This window comes from Aulonocara stuartgranti (assembly GCF_965226115.1).
Source record: "Aulonocara stuartgranti genome assembly, chromosome: 11".
NCBI classification, from domain to species: Eukaryota; Metazoa; Chordata; class Actinopteri; order Cichliformes; family Cichlidae; genus Aulonocara; species Aulonocara stuartgranti.
Window position 1 is genome coordinate 36,681,082 of NC_138947.1, and position 21,447 is coordinate 36,702,528.

The window sequence follows — 21,447 nt, forward strand, 5'->3', positions numbered from 1 at the left end:
GGCCCCATTTTTCAAGTTCTTAGTGTGTACAAGATGAGGAAAACATGAGCTAAAAAGTTGGAATGGTATTATCAGTGGGTTCTGTAGTTGCATCTTACTTCTTGTTTGAATTGGCTAATTTCTGGCACTGGGCGGGTCCCATGTAGAAAAACAGCCACAAAATCAAATTAACAGACGGCCAATACGGCTTCTGTGACACAAAGACACTAAATATATTAAAGCTGACTGCAAATAGAAACATCAAGAGGGGACACAAAACACATTTTGTTCACATTTATTTTGTCACACAACTGTGGGTTTAAGTAACTGTATTCCAAGGAGTGTGAACTTAAAAAACTAGAAATATCAAACTACATTCAAATTGCTTAGAGTTGAAACTGTAGCAACATGGGAAAAAATAAGAAGGGAAACTCAGAACCTTGTCTTGAATCAGCAGAGGTGTCTGTTATGTTTTTTTACAGAGCCGTTAGTCTATTTTGTCCCCTAGCAGCCCTCAGTCCTCCTCTGTCTCTAGCTCCAGTGAACCATTTGGAGAGAGCTTTCTCTGCTTCTTGCAGGTTGACTTTTGCAGTCAAAGAATTCTTCTTCAGTGCCTCTGCAAATGAAGAAGAAAAATGGGTAAGCCAAAGTAAAGGTAACCATAGCTTACTTCCTTTGGTAATGATTTACAAAGAACAATGTTTATTTCACTTTCTTGCCTCAAATATATAAGATGGCACAATAACCAATCTCACTTACACTTTCAAACACTTTATTAAAAAAAGTGTCTCAAGTGAAATTAACTTACCATACACAACATTAAAGAGGCGCAAATCTCGGAACTTTTTCTTCCCATGTCGGCCAAGCAAGTTGTACTCCACGGCAAGCTCGGGTGATATGAGGAATTTCATCATTCTCCTTGTAGCATCATCTACACTTGTTCCCCCTATATCTGCTACCATGGCAACCTGAGGGGAACATACAAAAAGGACAGATTAGATCATAGGTGTCAAACTCTGGCCTGCGGGCCAAATTTGGCCCCCAGCCTACTTATATTTGGCCCGCGAAGCCATACCAAATTACTATTAGAGCTGGCCTACTGGTATTATACAGCTAATATATATATATATATATATTGTTTAGTATTAAGCTTTGCTTGTTCCATATTCAGTTTTTCAGAAAAATGTGTTTGAGTCCATAAGAAAAGATTCATTCCTATATCTGGAGGAATAAATATATTTCAATAAATATTAACGTTAGCCCGCGACTTTGTTCCAGTTTTGAATTTTGAGTTTAACACCCCTGGATTAGATACTGGCATCTGGGTAGGATGGGTAGGATGCCTCCCTGGGGGAGGCGTTTTGGGCACATCCAACCAGGAAGAGACCCAGAGGAACACCCAGGACATGCAAAAGGGACTATGTTTCTCTGCTGGCCTGGAAATGCCTTGGGATTCCGCTGGAGGAGCAGGGCCAAGAGACTGGAGAGAGCGAAGTCTGGGCCTCTCTACTTAGTACCGGATTGGGTCACAGGGGGAGCAGCCTAAGCTTAAGATAATGGACCAGGAATGGAGGATAAATGGACGCTTTACATATTACTTAATGTTAATTGTGTGGAGATAAAAAAATACTACACAGCAAAATCTCCAGTTTTAAATTAACACTGGAGAGTGTCTATATGGGTCCACACCTCAGAGTGTTAAATACAACACTGTTGAGTGTTAAATTAACACTTTTGACAGTGTTATATGTTTAAAAGTAACCTAGTCAGTTTTGAAGATTAACAATGGCTAACACTGAGCAGTGCTGATTTTCTAATACTGGAAAATAACTCAAAATGTTAGAAATATTCCAGTACCGTCATGGAAAACCACCATGGTGGAAAACCAAAACAGCAAAAGTAAGAGGGAATTCATGACGATGTTTACGTGAAGCGAAATTTTCAGTGTAGTTTGGATCTTCTTTTGCTGCTGGTTCAGTCAATATTGTTTGAAAAAAGATAAAACCTGCAGCTTCAGAATCTAGCACAAAAAACACAAAGTGCCGTCGGCTGAGAAAGGCCACATCTCACTGATTCTGATCTGTCGGCGGGTCCGCGCTTTGTGTTTACATCTTTGTGCAGAATGCGTGTGCCTGCTCTCATTTACTTTCTCCAAACTAAAATAGGTTTTATTTGATAAATCTATAATCAAAACCCACCCCTATTCCTTACCCCTTTATCATTTATCCATAATGTTAAGCAGGACACCTGTGAATATTTTGTTGTTTTAGCTGTAAAAGTGTCATAAAATCAGCTGTGAGTGTGTGTGCTTTTTTCCATTTTTTCAGGATTACTTCTAGTTTCCACATCTGCTAGGTTTTTTTCTCTACTGTATACTATAAGAGTGTAATCGGGGATTAATAACAGAAAAGGGCAAAAAACAAACTTGAAATTTTACTGTTGTTTTAACTGAAAAAGGGACTCATAATGTACATGAATAAAAGATTTCGAATAGGCAATTTGAATTATTAATTGTAAAACAGAACAAAAACAATTTTGTGACCTTTGGCCCTGTGGTTTGTTTTTGGGCATCTCTTTTCTTCTAAATAAGTCCAGCTGTGTTGGGCCCCTGGTAGAGCTCTGGTTGGAAGAGACAGGTTGGAAAAACCTGTCATCGGCGACGGGTTGGGGGCTAAAAGGTTAAAATAAATAGGAACTGGCCAGAATTTGCATAAACTATCATAGCAGAACAAATATAAGAAATCTATCCGTTATCAAAATCAGAATCAAATGCTTCATTAGAATAAAAAAAATGTAACTTTCTGGAAGGTAAACATATGGTATAGGGCTGCCACAAACGATTATTTTGATAGTCGACTAGTCACCGATTATTTTTGCGATTAGTCGACTAATCAGATCATCATCCATTGGACATAAAACGTACAGCTTATTGCACCAGCAGCATCTGCTCTTATATAACTATCATTAGCTTACAGCTTTAAGTGTTTAAGGTCTGTGCTAACTAAAAATAAAGAAAGACAAGATGATAGTTTATTAAATTTGAATGAAATTTGCAGATTGTTTCGGTGGAGTTTAATAAACTCCTTGCTATCTAAAATATAACAGGACACCGGAGTAAATTCTCCAGCATCTCACACTTCTGATAATCAGCTGTCTGCTTGATGTTTATTCAGCTGTGTAAAAACTATAAATTTAATCTCAGCCAAACCGATTTACTCAGGAACAAATAAAATACAAAAAAAGCCAAACAATAACAGTTTTAAGTTATCTAAGTGACTCATATATCATGTTTAACCTGAGTAGCGAAAGACGGCGGTAGGTTTGAAAACGATTTGCCGGGAGTCCGGTGTTCTCACGGCTCTAGTGAGCCTAGCTATCGAGCTAGTGGGTAACAGACGTCTCCGAAAACGTCGGAGCGCTTTTGAAAATATGTGGTGTCTTGATAAACTGAGCAGATATTTGAGGTTTATACAGCTACATTCTCGCCTGAAAATATGCTAAACGTTTATTTTGTGACCCAGAAAGAATAATAAGAGTAATATTAAAACTAAGTAGCTGCCGCCATTGTTGTAAACTGAGCTGGGCTGCGCTATGAATTCTGGGACAGAGCTACTTCTTCTTCGGGGTTTAACGGCAGCTGACATCCTTGTACATGCAGTGCTGCCATCATCTGTTTCAGTCCGTTATTACACTCTTAAATCCTACTACTTATTCCTGCGTCTTTTGTGATCTTACAAAGCTTCAAACGACGTGTCGACTATTAAATCAGTCGTCGACGATTTTGATAGTCGACGTAATCGTGACTAGTCGACTAATCGTGGCAGCCCTAATGTGGTATAAAAGTAACATCTCAGAAAAAAAAAAAAATCATAGCAACAGAAAGACATGGTAGCAGATGTGATGGTCTCTGGCCTGCTTTGCTGCCTCAGGACCAGTAAGACTTGCTGTGTTAAATGAAACCAATTATGCTGTATACCAAAAAAAATCATGAAGGAGAATGTCTTTCAGAAAATATATCAAAGAATTTTTCTGGCTACTGTATAAAGAACAGTGGCAAGCAGAATGGGGAGGAAAAAAAAAACTTACTACAGCAGACATGAGACTGGAGTCCTCCAGTTTTCCATTAAGAGCCTCAACATCGTCTTGGGTTTTAAGAGGTAAAACAACCCCTTCAGGGACCTCCGTAACTGAACCGTTTTTCTGCTTCAGCAAGGCATTTAACATCTTGCTATGAACCAGTTGAGTCTCCTTCACTTCCTCTAAAATGGCAAGTACTTTCGAGAACATGGCTTCACAAGTGGGGCTGGCGGCACTCCGGGCAGTGGGGCTGGCGGCACTCCGGGCAGTGGGGCTGGCGGCACTCCGGGCAGCGGGGCTGGCGGCACTCTGGGCAGCGGGGCTGGCGGCACTCCGGGCAGCGGGGCTGGCGGCACTCCGGGCAGTGGGGCTGGCGGCACTCCGGGCAGCGGGGCTGGCGACTACACTATTGTTTTTTCCAGAGGGTCGCTGAAGGAGTTGTTCTGGAGGCGTGGGTGGAAGTTCTTCATCTGAATCAGAAGGCTCACTTGATTCAGTGTGGCTGCTCAGTTGATTGATCAGTTTAACACTTGGCCTAGAAAGGTTAAGCACAGAACATTTATGACACTGCAGGAAATAAACTTCATCTTGTTTGTATGCTAGTACCACTTACTTTCTTTTTCTTATGCCATTCTCATTGTCCGTCAAGTCTGATGAATACTCTGCTTGATGCAACTTTGCCCTGGCATTTGCATAAGTTGCTATAACATAAATTGTACAGAATACAACATGTAAGATACAATGTAAAGAAGAAATAAATCTGCAAAAACAATGACAATGAAAAAATGGTTTCCAGTAGAATAGAATAGAATAATCCTTTAATTGTCCCACAAGGGGAAATTTGGTTGTAACAGCAGCCAGAAAGACACATATAGAAACAAACAGTACACAGGACACAGAACAGAAACATACAATAATACAGTAATACAGGGCCTTACAATTTCAAAAGCCTCCAAGTAAAAAAAAAAAAAAGTTCATGTATAAACTTTTAAAGAAAAGGAAATACAGATGTAGTGTACAAATAAAGTCAAACTTACCTGCATTTCCCATGACACGGACATTGCAGAGTATCCAGTTGCTGGTTGGTGGTGTTCCTTCCTTTACAGCCTTTGTCACATTCACCAATGAGGCAGGAGGCCACCAGCATAATTTTCTCTCTGCGTCATGGAACCACTCTGATGGAATGATGTCTACCTTCTTGCAGCCATCAGAGTCAACTTCATCCACAAACTCGACCACACTGAATGAAGACATCCTGTAAACGCCATTAAGTTACATGCTGTGTAGCTGAGGCAAAGCTACAAATGCATTACGAAAAGGTAACAAAATAATTGGTTTTGTAAATTTAGTTACAGGAGCACTAGCAAGATGACCTGACAGTTTTGACAACAAATGTACACCCAGAGATGTTGAATCAATAGGGTAGTTAAAAAACGCTGTTCCAGTCTCAAACAGTTCAAACAAAACATGTATTTCTCCGATGAACAGCACAATGTTCCGCACAACTGCAACTTTGCCTTCAAGATCAAAACAATTTGTTCCACTGGAGGTGGAGATTATTTGATTTCCATGTCTGTACATCTTGTACTGAAAAGAATGATGGACAAAAAATTCAGTCATCATAGGTCCAGATGTATGTGGCTGTGTGAGTACACCCTCTGGCATTTTGCAAGACCTGTGAGGATACAATTGCTTTTCACAAACTCGTCTGACAATTTGCTGTACAGGATCCTGTGGTCTTCTCACCATCTTTTTTAACTGTCCCAAATAATTCTCAAATGGAAAACATGAAACCAAATCCAGAGGGCCATACTTTGTAGCATCATCTGCTAGGTGCAAAAGACTGTGTGTATTGTTAACTAAGAATTTAGTCCCATAAATCTTAGCAAAGTTGGCAACAAAGCATCTCAATAATTTTTTTGCATAATAGCAGTACTCTTTACACAAAGGAGACAAAAGTATCCTCATAGCAGATGACAAAACCAGGAAGTTCTTGTACTGTGGATTGCACAGTTTCTGGAAAAGCACAACTGGTCCAGTATACAACAAAAATTGTCTTAATTCTGTAGCTTTCCATTGTCTGTACTCCATTAGGGACCGTGGCTTTCTGGAAAACGTGCGTGGCAGACTTTGCCTACACTGTTTTAAGTGATCTGAAATGGCAGACAGAGTAGAAGTAGGAACCCGACACTGCAATGGTCCCTTAATCCACAGGGCAAGTAATTTACGTACAATACCCAAGCAAATTAAATGCATATAGTCTAAGGGAAAGGCTGAAACCATGCCAATGCCTAGCTCTTGAAGAGGTGATTTGGAGTTGTGGTGATCTTCATCTAACATTTCTTCAAACTGAGAATCTGATCTGAGACTTGAATCCATATCTGGAAAAATAACTTTCCCATCAACATAAACACCATACTGTGTACAGCGCTCACAAGAACTGTAGCCACCATGACCTTTGATGCATTTTAAATAAGCTCTAGCTGGGGTGTCACAGATAAAAGCATCTGGAAGGGGTACATTGAAGTGTTTTCCATTGAAAACAATACCAGTTTTTGTGACCTTTTTTACATCTTCTATAAAATCATGCATGTAGTCGTTCACCGACTCAGGTTTGCAGGGACCAGCATATATACCCATCATGAAAACATTTGCTTGTGGCAGTTCAACTATCTTACCTAAAATAGGCCACAGTTGCATATTAGAGCTCTTAAAGAGAGGCAAACCATCAACATTCACACGAATGGTTAATGTATCAGTTTTCAGTTCATGTTGATTTATCATTTTCAGTTCTGACAATACTGCACTTTCAAGACCAAAATGGTAGTAACTTCCCCTGCCAATTTGTTTCACTTCACAGTCTTTTAATGTACTGAGCAAAGTTCTGGGATCCTTTGGCAAATCGAGACCAAGCTCCAAAAGTATGGTTAAGAGCTCTGACAACACAGAATGAGACACATTTCGGTTTGCTGCCCATTCAGCAAGTTTCCTCTTAGCATCAGAGTTTGACTCCACATCAGGAAAGTCAGTTTTGTTCTTCATCCGCTTCACTATCCATGTAAAAGTCATTACTATTAAAATCCAGAGGTAAATCTTCATCCAAGCTGTTACTTGAATATTCCTCTACATTGTCCTCTGCCTTGTTGATAGTCTCATCTTTATTTTCTATATCTTCAATATTTTCCACTGCTTCATCCACAATCGAATGTTTGTTCGCCACATCTTCAGTGTATTGCAAAGCCTGGTCCACGGCCTTCTCTGCAAGTTCCACAGCATCTAAAGCAAGGCTCTGTAAATGCTGCTGAACTCTAACTTTAATTCTCCTTCTCCTCGTCCGTGATTTGGCAAGAAGGTAATCCATTTCACTAAAATACACAGAAGATTGTGTGCAGAATAGAAGTGTGAGCCATTTTCACACATACGGCAATCCATAAAATTGCAGAAGATATTCTGAAGAGGAATACAGTAGCTTGCAAAAGTATTCACCCCCCTTGAACTTTTCCACATTTTGTCACATTGCAGACACAAGCAGGTAGGGCTGGGCCATATTATACCATTCACGATAATACCAGTATAATGTTAGGCAACGATAGGAAAATGAAATATCGCGATAGAATGGGAGTAAAACGCGCATGCGCAGTGCCTTTGTTTTCATACGCACATGGCCGGTCGTTGAGTGAAACAGATGAACCAGAATTGGTTTGTAAAAATGGTGCAACTTCAGTGATGTGGAACTGGTTTGGTGTTTGTCCGTCAGATACACAACAAAGCACATTTTTTTGCTGAACATGCAAGCGGCCATCGTTATTGTCGTATTTGTCGGACTAAGATGCTCTTAAATCTGGGAGTAATCTGGGCCCTAAGCTCCGTATTCTTCATGTCAAACAACACTGCAGCATCACTTAGAGTTAAAAACTGTCTAAATTCTTTCATCTTTAATAAAACGATCAGCATTGCTGCTTTACCAGGTGTAACTATAAAGTTTAACTTCCAGGCATCCATGAAAACAAAAGTTATTACATTTAACGGAGTTAGAAGTTAGCAGGAAGCTAGCGGAAGTTAGCTCGCTAGTTTCGCTAGTTACCTAAGCATGATATTGCATGTTCTGACTGAGAGATTTCTGAAAAAAAATCAAACGTACAGCTCTGCTATCACTTCCAACATAAATGAAGACAGGAAACTAAACAGCAGTGACGTTTGTAGGGTTACTGAAGTTGGGCTAGCTGGTATATAATGATGTGCTACGTGATCGCTAGCGACACAGCTATGTTAGCATAACATAAACAGTGAAGCTGGAGGACGAACACTAACACTTTTCCACTTATAAAAGTTAATGTGAAGGTTCTTCATGGTTAGAGACAAATGCAATCGCATGGCAGGATGCTGTAAACGGACCAAACTTCAGTCAGGAGAACAACTGAGATAATCCATCCACAATACGAGGTTAGTTATTAATATACTGCAACAACATGGGAATAGAGCAGCTGCAGAGAATTCAACATTAATGAATCAATGTTACAGAAGTGGAGGAAGCAAGAAGAATGAGTTTAATAAAGTTTGATTTATCTGACTGCTTTGTTTCGCTTAATGTGCCTTATAATCCTGTGCACCTTATGGTCCGAAAAATGCGTACTGCACACTGCAGTTTAATGTTGCAAAGCACCTCTTTTTAACTTCAGTGGATATTATATATATTATATATTATATATTATATTATGGTTATGCTCAGGATATGTCAGCCCATTTCTACTGGAAATGCCTTTTGGTTAAACTTTCAGCAAGGAATTTGCATTTGCACTGTTACATTTCTATAAAGCTTTAATGTACATAAAAACCAGCTTCTTGTTTAAGTGAAAATAAATGGAAGGTTGTCTTTTTGCACTAGTAATGTTGTGGAGTTGTATTTTGTCTCGCATCAATTATATCGTCGGTTATATCGTTATCGCAAATTTTCAAATATATATCGTGATAAATATTTTTGGCCATATCGCCCTGCTCTACAAGCAGGAATCATTTTTATTGGAATTCCATGTGAAAGACCAACACAAAGTGGTGCACACGTGAAAGTGGAATGAAAGTCATACATGATTCCAAACATTTTTTACAAATAGATAACTGCAAAGTGGGGTGTGCGTAATTATTCAGCCCCCTTTGGTCTGAGTGCAGTCAGTTGCCCATGGACATTGCCTGATGAGTGCTAATGACTAAATAGAGTGCACCTGTGTGTAATCTAATGTCAGTACAAATACAGCTGCTCTGTCACAGCCTCAGAGGTTGTCTAAGAGAATATTGGGAGCAACAACACCATGAAGTCCAAAGAACACAGCAGACAGGTCAGGGATGAAGTTATTGAGAAATTTAGAGCAGGTTTGGGCTACAAAAAGATTTCCCAAGCCTTGAACATCCCACGAAGCACTGTTCAAGTGATCATTCAGAAATGGAAGGAGTATGGCACAACTGTAAACCTACCAAGACAAGGCCGTCCACCTAAACTCACAGGCCGAACAAGGAGGGCGCTGCAGAGAAAGAGAGAAATGCAGCCAAGAGGCCCATGGTGACTCTGGACGAGCTGCAGAGATCTACAGCTCAGGTGGGGGAATCTGTCCATAGGACAACTATTAGTCGTGCACTGCACAAAGTTGGCCTTTATGGAAGAGTGGCAAGAAGAAAGCCATTGTTAACAGAAAACCATAAGAACTCCCGTTTGCAGTTTGCCACAAGCCATGTGGGGGACACAGCAAACATGTGGAAGAAGACACTCTGGACAGATGAGACCAAAAATGGAACTTTTTGGCCAAAATGCAAAACGCTATGTGTGGTGGAAAACTAACACTGCACATCACTCTGAACACACCATCCCCACTATTCTTCTTTCACGTGGGATTCCAATAAAATCGATTCATGTTTGTGGCTGTAATGTGACAAAATGTGGAAAAGTTCAAGGGGGCCGAATACTTTTGCAAGCCACTGTATTTGGAAACATTGTTTGTAAAAAACACTTCAGCCAGAGTGGAGATTTTCCATCAATCTACACTGTAAAATGTATAAATCAGCAAGTGATAAATTCTCACTGCTGGTATTTTCTCAAAGAGTTGTATGTGATAGAAATTGCTGTTTATAGTCCTTCTGTACATCTGCATGTTGCTTCCCAATTAAAATCTATAATTGTGGGGATTCATATTCATGTGATACTTATAACAACAGTTATCAAGTATACCAATTTAACTTTGCTGATGTGCTTGAAGGAAAATGGTTATTTCCATGTATTTCCCTATTCTGCCTTTAATTTTGAGGAGTTCCTTCTAGCTGTTATAGTGCTGTGGGCTCAAAATGTGGTCATAAATATTTTGTACTTGTAAATCAGGATTTGTATGTGTAAAAAAGATTTGTGTGTGTGTGTGTGTAAGAAAAGATTTGTGTGTGTGTGTGCATAAAAAAAGATCTGTATGTGTAAAAAGAATTTGTGTGTGCGTAAAAAAGATTTGTGTGCAAAAAAAAAGAACCCTGCAAGTTACAAGTATGAATTTTGACCCTATTTTTCTTCCTTTCATCTGATTGGTCAATGTCATGTCACAAATGTAACAATCCAATCAGAGAACAGATGGGTTTGGCTGTCGGAGGGGCGCTTTTTTGAACTGCAGGTCTTTGAAGGGAATAAATGCCCTTTTACATGCCAACCCAGCGTTTTCCTTCATCACCACGAAGGAAAACAGTCTGTGGTCATCCGACTTTGGTGATTTTTGTGTCACAGGTCTACGTGCTTAATACAGGGACTTCCACAGCCTTTTCAACAGCGCTGCGGGGGGGCAATGTTTTGGAAATGACAGCTTTCATTACAAAGCTTTCTCCGTTATGAATTAGCATACATGTTTTTATTGAACATTTGAAGAACTAGCAAAAAAACCCAGAAACTCTTGTAGAGGACATAAAGTCAGAGATAGAAACGACAAGGAGCAGATGCATCTAGTACAGGTAGAGCTGCTGCAAAAACCCACAGAGCCCAGCAGCCAGCGCTACAAATTCTGGATCCTTTGCTTTTAGTTAGCAGTTAGCATTAGCAGCACATCCTGCGTCTGATGTGAAAGCACTTTTATGCTGCGCACTGTGACTCACAGCAATGGTCCCGGGTCAGCCCTGACTTTGTGTTAAACTAATCCTAAAGTAATAATGGTATTTCTAACCAGTGATATACCACAACTTTATCCTTTCAACAGCTGCTGAGAGTTAGGGGACCTAGCTGCTATCGGATATTTATATAGAGATCCTCCAGCTTCAAACTGTATCACCCTTCAAGGACCTGCAGTTCAAAAAAGCTCCCCTCCGACAGCCAAACCCATCTGTTCTCTGATTGGATTGTTACATTTGTGATTGACATGACATTGACCAATCAGATGAAAGGAAGAAAAATAGGGTCAAAATTCGTACTTGTAACGTGCAGGGTTTTTTTGGCCACACACAAATACTTTTTACACATACAAATCCTGATTTACAAGTACAAAATATTTATGACCACATTTTGAGCCCATACAGTGCACCTAAAACAAAAAATCTGCAGTGATTTACATTTGTTGAATGATCAATTTTGTAAATTAACAGTCTGTTTGTGTGCACAGCTTACAAAACTGTACTGTAAGGCATGCTCTGATTGCATGCTAAAATGTTGTTGCTTAAAAATAAAATCTGTAATACATGATAATTAAGAACATCAGCATAAAGACTTATTAAAAAGTAGATACACAATTTCTATAGAATGGAAAACAACTCAGTTAATTTTTGTTCCTATGAATATCAGCATCTTAAACAACTCCAACAACTACGACGAAAAACGCTTTCCTGCTCCCCTCACCATCCGCTGATTAACACTGAGCTGCTGCTGTCAACACCATCAAACTTATTTAATGTTTAATGTTATGTTATTTTTAAATCTTTACCAAAGCTTAACGACTATGGATGCTCACACCTGCTGTTAAAAAAACTGTTAGAAATTACAGGAGTAATTTCTGTTTTTTTTTTTTAAAGCGGCACTGCATTTTTATTGGTTACCATGTTTATTACCACTTTTATCAGTAAAAACCTTCCTATAAAGTATAGATTTCAATTCAACTCACCTTAATGAGCAGCACTACTTACAGTCCTGTGAGCTCTGGTTACTGACAGCAGGTGTGAATGTTTGGAGTCCTAAACTCAGATAGAGATTCGAATAACAAGGGAATGTAAAATGTTTTGATGCACCTGACAGCAGCAGCTCAGAGAGAACTCCAATTGTGAGGGGAGGAGCAAAACTGTCAGAGTTGTGGGACATGTGAAGAGAGCACTGTTGGCATTATGTTAGCACAAAACATTGAAATTTCAGTAGATGTCTAATTATGAAATTGGTCATTGACTCCTGCAGCTAAATAAACATTTATACCGATTACCAGAAGAAAAAAAATAGTAATGCACTCCTTTCACAGATGTACCATTAACCATCACTTTTCAAAATAATCCGTGCAAGCTATTGAATATGGCTAATAAGTAATACAAATAATATGAAAATGACTTACATGTCAAAGATGGTGTTTGAGATCCCAAAGAATCTAAATGTCATAAGGAAATAAAAGAAAGTACATGAGAAAGAAAAAGTTGCAAACGTTTCCATTTTTTCCAGGATAATTCAATATAGGAGATTTACTTACTAATGCACAAAATGAACAGTGTAATTATAAGTTTGAAATGCACTGCAAGTGTTTATATGGTAAACTGATCAACTCCAACAGCAAACACTGGCAGTGCAAAAATGTACCTAACTAGCTGACAAACTTTAAAGTCACGGGAAGATATATATAAATGGTGACATATCCCAGAACAAATCTGAACATAAAAATATTATTAATTGTCTATCTTCAGCAACTGTGTGCTGTACAAGCAGTATAAAATTTTAACATGTTTCATTTACAGTTGAATGACACAAAATCACTTAGGGGGGCACATATGACCTGCAGGCTGCACTTTGGACATCCTGCAGTAGACTGCTACATAGACTACTTAACTATGCATAGGGGGATATTTAGTGAAAGACTTAATTTTATTAAATAGTTAATTAAGCCATCAATGGGAGTTAGATTTAATACTAGTGTTTTACACAGCATTCAGCTATAGTAACATGTTCTGCATTTTCCTACATCACCATCTGATCTGCACTTACTTATTAAATTAATAACTGCCTTGGACCAATAACTAGATGGAACAGCACAGTATTTAAGGCTACGTCCACACGTACACGGGTATTTTTGAAAACGCAGATTTTTCTGTGCGTTTTCACCTTTCGTCCACACGTAAACGGCATACGGTTACTGAAAGCGGAGACTTTTTTGAAACTCATGCCAGGGTGGAGATTTTCAAAAACCGTTTTTGCGTTTAGGTGTGGATGAGGGAAACAGAGGAAACGCAGCATCAAAGGTCTGTGCCTTTTTTGACATCACACCATGTGCCAGGTTATTGCTTCGGTGAAATGAATTTCTACAATGACTTAGAAAAAATACCATTACTGTTAATTTTACTCTATGCAGTGTTTCAATGCTTACATATACACAGTTACTGTCCCTCCACACATAGGACTCAGTTCTGCTTCTATGCACCATCTTTGTTTACTCTTTCCCACCCAGGCTTCATGACTTCTGATTGGCCGACATTTCTACACGTTAGAAATATATCGCCACCTGCTGCTTTGGCATGTTCCTAGCAGCGTTTTGGCTTTTGCGAGTGGACGGGATTTTTTTTTTTTAATTTTTTTAACGAAAACAGAAAATGTCCGTTTTCAAAATTACCCATGTACGTGTGGACGTAGCCTGACAGTGATCCAGGCAGTGTTTAGGCTGAAAAAGCTGTGTTTGTCCCCCATCCCCCGTTCTTTTTGCACACCATAAATGCATATCTGATAACATTACCATTTAAGCTGCAAGCATCTACTGCAGTAATTTAAACAAACATCTCATATTTTACACCCCTATAAAGTGAGCTTGCCACATTGCACATGTATGTCACGTGGTACTGTACGACTAACTGCCATTTTGTTTACTGAGTAGTGCATAATGGCCGCATTACCTGAGCGGGAATCCACTAAAGCACAGTACTAAAAAATAAAAAAATCATTACTTTTTGAATTAATTAAAAATAGCTGGTTGCAGATGCACAGAGGGAGAAAAAACGCGGTGTACATTATATTACGTAAATTCACAAACTGTATAGAGATATTGGTGCGATGGAAACAGAATAAGATAAGATAAAATGTACTTTACTGAGTAGAATATAGGCAGTAGGAGTTTTGTGAGTAACTTTTAATTATATTCGCCAAAGACAATAACAGCAAATTAACCCAGTTCCACCTGCTAGCTAAGGATGTTATATGCCTCTCTCCCTTATACCGTTTAGGACAAGTATAGAAAGCAACTAAAATAACCATTGATGATAACTTATCAAACCTTCAGTATTTACCTTGGTGTTAGTTTTAAATTCCTTTAAATGATGTCCTCCACGTACTCCAGGAACCAGCAAGTCAAAAATCTGCTCACAACTGAGGACAGACCACACTAGTCCATAGGCGGCGCAATCTGCTCCTCCCTCATTTCAACAAAAAAGACTGCGAAGACTGGTTGCCGCTCACTTTAAAAAACAACTTTATTTAAAAAGTTTTTTTTTTCATAGGCGGCGCAATCTGCTCCTCCCTCCTTTAAACAAAAAAGACCGCGAAGACTGGTTGCAATAGGAACCGCTCACTTTAAAAAACAACTTTATTTAAAAAGTCGTTTTATGCCTGATACAAACATTTTAAAAGGCAAACCATGCACAAGTTAAAAAGATAAATTTTAGTTTTTAAGTATAGGAATGGTTAATATGTTTTAAAAAATCATATGTAATTATTGTCAAATAACATAAAAATAAAACAACATAATAATAAAAGCATAATTGACAGAATATATCATAATGATAACAATAGCAACACCTCACTTAAAAGAATCAGAATCAGAAAGGGTTTTATTGCCAAATGTTGAGCAGGTTTACAACATTAGGAAATTGCTGCGGTGCTTGGTGCAAACATACTGTCATAAACGCTTAAAAATAAAAATAAGAATTAAAAGTGCTAAGTAGATAGATATATACATGAGTGCAGGTGGTGATCAATGCCAAACATGGAATGATGCAGTGATGCAGTAGGGTCATGTGTTAGTGGTGGGAACAGTCATACGGTTATTGTTCATGTGTCCAACAGCAGAGGGGAAGAAACTGTTCTTATGGTGAGAGGTTCTGGTGTGAATGGACCGGAGCCTCCTGCCTGAGGGGAGCAGGTCAAACAGACTGTGTCCAGGGTGAGGTTGAAGAGTAAGCTTTATACTGAGGAGCTTTTACATATTGGATCTGATCAACCAAAACTTTCAACTTCTACAGTCTTTTTAGTTTTTCAAGTGAATTATGCTTCCACATATGTAGCTAATGGTCTTTTCTCTAATGCAGTATAGTGTGTCTGATTTACTGGAAATCGTCAACTGCATGTTTGCTAATGTGAACAGTCCTAATTGAACAACTGGAAATCCTGAATTTGCACAAAATGGCAAATCTGTATTTTTCTCTGTATAATTCACTTATATCTTAGGTTTTAATGTGTATTTTTTTGCTTTTCTTGATATTGCATGCTATAATGTTTTTTTTTCTATTCTTATGTCCGTTTTCATCACATTTTATTGCTGCTGTGACAAGTGAATATCCCCAAGAGGAATCAATTAAGTTCTTATTTTATCTTATCTGAGCCTGACCATGCAGAGCACTGAAAGTTCAAATACTGAGGCTAAAAACTGAGAGGGTCAAAAATGAAAAGTAAAGAATATTTGACTGTGCCTAAGGATATCAGAAGTGATAGACTGAGGTTGTGCCAAATATTTTAAAGTTAGGGTGATTTGTTAGAGAATGGTACTCATGGGTGCCGTCTGCAGGTTATAAAAGAGAGTTATGTTCTTACTTCCTTTTGAGATTCTTTTTAAAATTTGACTTTCACAACTCCCTGGATTGTGTGCAATCTGTGATGGGCTTGTTTGGAATAAATCCTCCTTTATTCAAATAACACTTTCTCAGGCTCTTCACAGAAGAAGAATCCTCACATTCAAAATGCACAGCATGTGCTACCATTTTAAACCCATGTACACATTTACCATCACTGACCCAACTAGGACCTACATTGGATACCCACCCATATGGCTTTCATGTGAGAAACCCAAGTGGGTCCCATATATACTAAACAATCTTGAGCCCATGTAAAATATATGCCCATATTAATTTAACATAACCCATTTGGGGCCCACATAGACATGTTTTCAGGGTCTGACTTGCATTTGCCCATGTGTGACACATATAGTTTGACCAGGTGGGCCCCACCTATGTCATCAGTACCAAAAATATATACTGATTACCTCACTTTGCCCCACCTGGGGCACACAGCAAATGCTTTTCTTTAAATGACTGTGTTTGCCCATGTCTAACCCAGGTGAAAAACCCAAGTGGGTCCTACGTGTGTTTCCCATTTTGAAACAAGTGAAGTGTTTCCCATGTTTGACCCAGCCAGGACCTACTATATGTTTCCACTTGGTTTTGCCCATATGGCTTTAATGTGATAAACCCAAGTGGGTCCCATATATACTAAACAATCTTGAGCCCACGTAAAATATATGCCCATATTAACTTAACATAACCCATATGGGGCCCACATAGACATGTTTTCAGGGTCTGACTTGCATTTGCCCATGTGCCACCCATATAGTTTGACCAGGTGGGCCCCACGTGTGTCATCAGTGCTAAAATATATATTTGACTACCTCACATTTGCCCCACCTGGGGCCCACATAGACATGTTTTCAGGGTCTGACTTGCATTTGCCCATGTGTGACCCATATAGTTTGACCAGGTGGGCCCCACCTGTGTTATCAGTGCTAAAAACATATATTGATTACCTCACTTTGCCCCACCTGGGGCACACAAAAACAGCTTTTCTTTAAAAGACTATGTTAGCACATATCTAACCCATGTGAAAAACCCAAGTGGGTCCTACATGTGTTTCCCATTTTGGACCAAGTGAAGTGTTTCCCATGTTTGACCCAGCCAGGACCTACTATATGTTTCCACTTGGTTTTGCCCAAATGGCTTTAATGTGAGAAACCTAAGTGGGTCCCATATATAATAAACAATCTTGAGCCCACATAAAATATATGCCCATATTAACTTAACATAACCCACCTGGGGCCCACATAGACATGTTTTCAGGGTCTGACTTGCATTTGCCCATGTGTGACCCATATAGTTTGACCAGGTGGGCCCCACCTATGTCATCAGTGCTAAAAATATATATTGATTACCTCACTTTGCCCCACCTGGGGCCCACATAGACATGTTTTCAGGGTCTGACTTGCATTTGCCCATGTGCCACCCATATAGTTTGACCAGGTGGGCCCCACCTATGTCATCAGTGCTAAAAAAAAATATTGATTACCCCACTTTGCCCCACCTGGGGCCCACATAGACATGTTTTCAGGGTCTGACTTGCATTTGCCCATGTGTGACCCATATAGTTTGACCTGGTGGGCCCCACCTATGTCATCAGTGCTAAAAACATATATTGATTACCTCACTTTGCCCCACCTGGGGCACACAAAAACAGCTTTTCTTTAAAAGACTATGTTAGCACATATCTAACCCATGTGAAAAACCCAAGTGGGTCCTACATGTGTTTCCCATTTTGGACCAAGTGAAGTGTTTCCCATGTTTGACCCAGCCAGGACCTACTATATGTTTCCACTTGGTTTTGCCCAAATGGCTTTAATGTGAGAAACCTAAGTGGGTCCCATATATAATAAACAATCTTGAGCCCACATAAAATATATGCCCATATTAACTTAACATAACCCACCTGGGGCCCACATAGACATGTTTTCAGGGTCTGACTTGCATTTGCCCATGTGTGACCCATATAGTTTGACCAGGTGGGCCCCACCTATGTCATCAGTGCTAAAAATATATATTGATTACCTCACTTTGCCCCACCTGGGGCCCACATAGACATGTTTTCAGGGTCTGACTTGCATTTGCCCATGTGCCACCTATATAGTTTGACCAGGTGGGCCCCACCTATGTCATCAGTGCTAAAAAAAAATATTGATTACCCCACTTTGCCCCACCTGGGGCCCACATAGACATGTTTTCAGGGTCTGACTTGCATTTGCCCATGTGTGACCCATATAGTTTGACCAGGTGGGCCCCACCTATGTCATCAGTGCTAAAAATATATATTGATTACCTCACTTTGCCCCACCTGGGGCCCACATAGACATGTTTTCAGGGTCTGACTTGCATTTGCCCATGTGCCACCTATATAGTTTGACCAGGTGGGCCCCACCTATGTCATCAGTGCTAAAAAAAAATATTGATTACCCCACTTTGCCCCACCTGGGGCCCACATAGACATGTTTTCAGGGTCTGACTTGCATTTGCCCATGTGTGACCCATATAGTTTGACCAGGTGGGCCCCACCTATGTCATCAGTGCTAAAAATATATATTGATTACCTCACTTTGCCCCACCTGGGGCCCACATAGACATGTTTTCAGGGTCTGACTTGCATTTGCCCATGTGCCACCTATATAGTTTGACCAGGTGGGCCCCACCTATGTCATCAGTGCTAAAAAAAAATATTGATTACCCCACTTTGCCCCACCTGGGGCCCACATAGACATGTTTTCAGGGTCTGACTTGCATTTGCCCATGTGTGACCCATATAGTTTGACCTGGTGGGCCCCACCTATGTCATCAGTGCTAAAAATATATATTGATTACCTCACTTTGCCCCACCTGGGGCACACAACAACAGCTTATCCTTAAATTACTGTGTTTGCCCATGTCTATCCCAGGTGGAAAACCCAAGTGGGTCCTACATGTGTTTCCCATTTTGGACCAAGTTAAGTGTTTCCCATGTTTGACCCAGCTAGGACCTACTAAAAGTGCCCACTTGGCATTGCCCATATGGGTTCAATGTGAAGAACCCAAGTAGGCCCCATACAAAAAGCCCAGTTTGAGCCCATGCCCATATGGTACCCATCCAGCCCGAGCAAAAACCAGGTGGGGCCCATATATACATGTTGGCTGGGCTTGTTGCGTTTGGGGCTGCATAGCCAGAGAGCAGTCAGGGTGCCCATAGTAACCCATGTAAAGCACCAACGAAGGAGACGTGAGCATCAAGACTGAACTATGGAGCAATGGAAGAAGGTGATCTGATGAATCACATTTTCTTTGGCATCGCATGAATAGCGCACATGCACGCACACACCCTCCAACCACACACGCCCATATTTTGCTCCATTGCGGTTTATTTCACACCTCAAACATTTAGTAAACAATTAAGCAAATACAATAATCTGCAATAAATCACAGGTAGTAATAAAATAAACTACTAACTCTTTTACGCTACGTCCGCACCTACACGGGTATTTTTGAAAACAAACTGTGGGATCCTGTTTGTCTGTGATTTAAACAGCCCAGTGCTGCTCCCGACGCAGGGGAAACCAATCCTGCAGGGAGACCTGCCTCGGCACCTGTGCAGGTGAAGCCAAAGGGAAGATTTGCTTCAACGTATTTTCTACTCTTTGGCTCAGAATGAAGTTTGTTTGGAAACATATTCAGCGATGCTTCATCTCCTGCTTTGCGTTTCTGTAGGCGCCCGTGCTAGCAGTGTCCAAGCGTTTTGTTTTTTTCCCCCTTTTCATCCTGCGCCCCCCCTGCCATGGCTCTGCGCCCCCCCTAGGGGCGGGCCCCACACTTTGGGAAGGTCTGCTCTAGCAGATCATTACATGAAGGAACCTTTTAAAAACAAGCGCGCTCATGCTCACAGGTGTACACACGGGTGCTCACACACACACGACACCATTTTTGGCTCCTACCTCAAAGCACACTGTGTGCTGTCGATCTTATGTGCTGCACAATAATGTTCAATATTCAGTGTTTACTGTTATTTTCACATAGATCATCGCGATGATGTTGTTTATTATGTTGCTCTTTTTTTTTTTGCTTGTTTTCTCTTTTTTCTTTCTCAACAGGTGATCCAGGTGATCGATATTTGGATTTTTTGTCTGTTTGTTTTGTTGGTTTTTGTTTTTTGCCCTTTATCACCGTCCCTCTTACCCGCTGTTGTTCTTTCCCTCTTTCTTTCCCCCAGTCAAGTCTGTCCCGTGTGGAGCAAGTGAAAATAAGATAAACAATAAAAGCAAAGGTGAATCAAATAGACCAATACAGCGAGGCTGGGATGGTCCATTTGGTAAAGTAAATCCGTTGGGAATCTTTCTTCGCCTTTAGACAATAATTCTGATGGCAAAAGAGCCAAACGGGACAGACGGAAGAAAAAAAGAAAAGAATAAAAGGAGGTGTCGTAACTGATGGCCTCCAGAACCTACAGTAAGCACTGTGGCTCCTGTTCAGGCTGTTAATGCCTCACACCTGAGATGTGAAAATACAAAAAACCACTTCCACATTCATTCTGATGCTTGGTTTGGGAAAGAAACCAACTAAATAATGTTTTGTGACATTTTGTATGTAAATCATGTAAACTTGTAAAGACTAAACCTGTCTTACAAAATGCATTTTCAAAAACTGTGTCAGTTGTTCCAGAAAATTAGGAAAATAAAATATGCTTATAACTGTACTTGTACCTGTACTTTTGGCTGTATTTTAGGAGAATGGAACCTGTTTTTCCTCTATCGATTTCTGAAGCATTTGAATAAAACAACACTTACTTTCTTTCAGAACAAGTAAATGAGACTCTTTCCTTCTACGTCAACATTAGTGTGTAAAAAAAATCATTTTTAGTAGTTTTTATTTTGTTACTTAAACTAATTGGTGAAGTGAAATATCCTAAAAATATCCATTGTTACGTCAACATACATTTCCTATTCCAGTTTTTTTTTTCCTTTTTTGACCTCCTGGTTCTTTAGCCGTCAGAATTGTTGTCTGAAGACCAACAAGGAGACCCAATGGATTTACTTTGCCAAATGGATCATCACGGCCTTGCTGTATTGGTCCATTTGATCGACCTTTGTTGTTATTATTTATTTTATTTTATTTTTAGTTGTTACAGATGGGACAGACATGACTGAGGGATAGGAAAGGGAGAAAGAAAAGAAAATCAGAAGGGAAGAGGGACAGTGAGAAAGGGCACAAAAAGAGAAAGAAAAGAAAAAAATCTCCTGGATCACCTGTTGAGAGAAAAAGAAGAGAAAACAAGCAAAAAAAAAAAAACAGAGCAACATACTAAACACAACACCATCGCATTAATCTAGCTAAGTGTAAACAGCAGTAAATACTAAATATTCAATGTTGTTTTGT

General features: G+C 39.7%; 2 protein-coding genes across 3 annotated transcripts in view; both read right to left on the reverse strand.

Annotated features, from left to right (window-relative positions):
• LOC309716919 (uncharacterized protein) overlaps positions 1-21,447 on the reverse strand; it is a 244,022-nt gene that overhangs the window by 179,986 nt on the left and 42,589 nt on the right. The window lies entirely within an intron of this gene.
• LOC309716913 (uncharacterized protein) lies at positions 241-14,747 on the reverse strand. Of its 2 annotated transcripts, XM_082551050.1 has the most exons (7): positions 14,530-14,747; positions 12,600-12,632; positions 5,094-5,311; positions 4,670-4,757; positions 4,066-4,591; positions 788-947; positions 241-595 (listed from the first exon to the last, which is right to left on the reverse strand). In XM_082551050.1, coding segments are annotated over exons 2-7 (1,134 nt in total). In that variant the 5' UTR covers positions 12,602-12,632; positions 14,530-14,747; the 3' UTR covers positions 241-455. The 2 variants fall into 2 exon arrangements, 1 of the variants encoding a protein (XP_082407176.1); XR_014279538.1 differs by lacking the exons at positions 241-595; positions 788-947; positions 4,066-4,591; positions 4,670-4,757; positions 5,094-5,311 and adding an exon at positions 7,351-7,421 and having other exon boundaries at positions 14,530-14,739.